At 39.3% G+C, this 3,549-nt stretch overlaps 1 protein-coding gene across 7 annotated transcripts in view; it reads right to left on the reverse strand.

Moving 5' to 3' along the window:
* CACNA2D1 (calcium voltage-gated channel auxiliary subunit alpha2delta 1) overlaps nucleotides 1-3,549 on the reverse strand; it is an 859,989-nt gene that overhangs the window by 50,040 nt on the left and 806,400 nt on the right. For all 7 annotated transcript variants that reach the window (XM_019509506.1, XM_019509501.1, XM_019509505.1 and 4 more), the window contains 2 exons: nucleotides 1,113-1,197; nucleotides 774-839 (listed from right to left, as the gene is read on the reverse strand). In XM_019509506.1, the coding sequence (XP_019365051.1) occupies nucleotides 774-839; nucleotides 1,113-1,197 (151 nt within the window). The remainder of the gene's footprint in view (nucleotides 1-773; nucleotides 840-1,112; nucleotides 1,198-3,549) is intronic.

Raw genomic sequence — 3,549 nt, forward strand, 5'->3', positions numbered from 1 at the left:
CCCCTCTGGTCCCCTTCCCCTGCCCAACCTGCTGCTCTGCTACCTGCACTATGCTCCCTGTCTGATCTGCTACTTTATTTTCTTCCCCTGCTCTTATCTGCTGCGGTGCTCCTTGGTCCATCCCTTCTCAGTGCTGTAGGTTGGCTGCTCCTTCACTATTAGATGCTTCAAATTTTAGCCTGGGCTATCCATCATATAATCACATTAGGACAGGAGAAGGAGAAAGAAAGAGAATGGTCAGATGGGTAGTGAACATGTCATATTCGGTTAAGTGTTCTCTGTCTACAAAAGAGAAGTTATTTCAGTTTGGATACCAATATTTTCATCCCATCATGACAAAACCAGAGTAGGTGAGTCAGCCCTGTAACTTCACTTCAGAGTGTGGAGATGACTGCAGATAGACTGCTGGGTATGAAGAGCTCTGCATGGGCAACAATATTTTCAAGGACAGGAAAAATGACACAACCAACTGAGTAATTACAGAAAACTGCTTTCACTTTTGTTTTTTTTGTATTAAGGGTTAAGCAGTTATGAAAGCTATTGCAGGAATCCTCTTACCTAGTACATACAACAAAAGAAACAGCAAAGTTATTTTAACCATGTATGAAAAGTATAGGACAAGACAACTTAAATAATGGCATTGCTTTTCTTTTCTACATCTTTTGGGTTCCTACCTATTTCACTTGTACATGTAACATTCATTATTTTGATATTCTAAACCAGCAGCTTGCAAATACTATAATACAGTATATTATTCAAAAATAAAATCTTACTTTCTTGGATACACTCTAGTGATTCCACCATCCGTAACAACAAAACGTGCAACAACTCCATCATTACTGAAAGAGAGAGAGGTCTAAATGAAAACTAACTGAAATCATTACCAGCTTCACCATCACAATAGTCATGGTTTAAGTGGATAATTGTAAAGGAACCACCTACAGCTTTTTACCCAGCATTAAATACTCAAATATACATACATTTAGCAAATCTAGTTTTACATATTGACTTTGATTTCAAACAACAAAACAAATTGTACTTTTGGAGCTTCAATATTTGTAAAATTCCAAAAATGCACCACCAGCTATATAGGTAACAAAAAGTGTACTCACGGAGCCTGCTTACTCCAGAAATTCTGCGCAAGGTCATCTGTAAATCCAGCATCCAGCAAAACTCGAATGACCATATCAGTATTACCTAGCAAAAAAGACAAGTTAAAATCACTGAGAGGACATGCTTTTTAGGTCTTTAAAACCTGATACAAATGAAACTCCAAGTTGCTAGGCTCCTGACAACTAAAACATTCACGGCTTCTAATGAGAATTTGTGTAGGTTAATTAAATAGTTAGGCCCAAACTATGAAACCTGAGATGTTCATTTTGACTACTGAATCACTACATATGTTCAAGTTTGACTGCTTTATATTGTTCATCCAAATCAGTTTGTATCCAAAATGACCTGGTTTTAGAGATGAAAATGTCTGCTGCTTCCAGACTGCAAGAGGAGTTTCAGATGTTGAACAGCACTGAAAATCAAACCACTTTTATTTAGGTGCCTAAAATTAAGAAAACTATTTTGAAATATTTAGCTTAACTTCAGCTTTGCCACCATTACATCCTATAAAGGTATCCATATGCCAGCAAAATAAGTTGTTTAATGGAGAAGCATCTCAATTTTGCAAGGATGCTCTAGCAAAGATGTAAGTTAACATATTGTTATTGTTAAAAGCACATTTTCACACAAACATCTGACATTTCCACTTTTTCACACCATGTAATTATACAAAACGCAGTGCCTACTCTTTTCCACACAGCAAAGAGCTTCTTTGCAGAAAATGAAGAAACATCTTCCAATTATAAAATAAATTAACTGAATCTACTAGTTAAGAACATGTGTTAAAAATACAAAAAACACCAAGGAATTTTTCCTTCCCTTGGTGATGACTGTATTTTAAACTATCAAATTATATAGATTATATCTTCATTAGACCTTGAAAAGATTCAGATGTCATTGTTTCTCAGGTTTTGCTGGGGGACAGAATGAGAAGATTAGAGAAATGAGAACATTTTTCAGGAGAAAATTCTTTAAATTCCATATTGAAGTATTATACATTTCTACTTAACAGTCATGGAAGATTCAGATGAAAGGAGTGAAACAAACAGAAACACCCTCTGTCTGACTCCACTGCCAGTCAGAGTCGCTGTGGTAGAAACCTGTGATTACCTCCACAGATGATCTTACAAACATTTTCTTCAGTTTTGCTCCTCAGTTTCATTCGGAGGCTTGGAATCAAACAACCTCCGAATGTTACTTGGGCAAAACCCAACTTTTAACTATTTCCACATCAAAATAAAAAGGTCAATTAATCCAATTTAAAATCTGAATTTATAATGAAGCCTTCTGCATTTCAACTTCCAGACCTCATTGTCACCTGTGCCAATCCAATCTCAATTAATACTGAAAAAGGATAATGAACTGTTACGTTTGTCAACACTTTTCTTACCCATTCCTAAGAATGCTTATTAAAAGTGAATTATAGTTAAGAAAAAATAAATCTGAATATCATTTTGAATTTTAAATGGAAAGGTAGCAGTAATTTGACAATCTGCTGCGTGGTTCAATTACTCCCAAAAGCCCTAGCATGTACCAAAGCTGTCACTAAATATGTCCTTAATACTCATTTAAGGAATGGTAATACAGATTACTGGTTTAGAGTTTTCATTTTCTAAAATTTCTTTCTGATTTATGTCATTTGAGATGAATAATCTTATTTCCAAGATTGACTCAGAAGATGTAAGCAAAATGATAGTCATTATATAACTATACTATGTGGACAGAGGAGGGGCACTCTGAAGTGCTTTGGGTTAGAATACAAGGCAGTCGAGGGGAAACAGACTTAACAGTGGGGGTCTACTACAGACCTCCCAACCAAGGGGAAGAGCTAGACCAGGAATTCTTAAGTCAGCTCACAGAGGTAGTTAGGTCAAAGGATGTGGTCGTCATGGGGGACCTGAAATTTCCAGACATCTGCTGGGAACAGCAGTCAGCAAGGTCTGACCACTCACGTAAGTTCCTAGCCAGAATGCAGGACCTCCATCTAACCCAGGAGGTGCACAGCCCCACCAGGGGAAACGCCTTGTTGGACCTGGTGCTGGCCACGGCTGACGACCTGGTGAGGGGTCTGCGGGTTCTCGACCACCTGGGCGACAGTGATCATTGCCTGCTGGAATTCACCATCCAATGCAACGTGGCAAAGGCCTACAGCAAGGCAGCAGCCCTAGATTTCAGGAGGGCGGACTTCAATGAACTAAGGAGAATAGTCGGGGAAGCACTGAGGTCCCGGAGGGGAGGGGAGCCAGGTGTCCAAGGAGAGTGGTCGCTCCTTAAGGAGATGATCCTCCAAGCCCAAAGGGAGGTAATCCCAACACGGATCAAAGGGAGCAGGAGGGCACATAAGCCCCCATGGCTCACCAAAAGCATCCAGGAATGTCTCCTAGCTAAAAGGGAGGCACGCACCCAATGGAAGGGAGGGGCCATCACCAGGGAGGA

This window comes from Gavialis gangeticus, unplaced genomic scaffold (assembly GCF_001723915.1).
Source record: "Gavialis gangeticus isolate Ggan-Ray unplaced genomic scaffold, GavGan_comp1, whole genome shotgun sequence".
Taxonomy (NCBI): domain Eukaryota; kingdom Metazoa; phylum Chordata; order Crocodylia; family Gavialidae; genus Gavialis; species Gavialis gangeticus.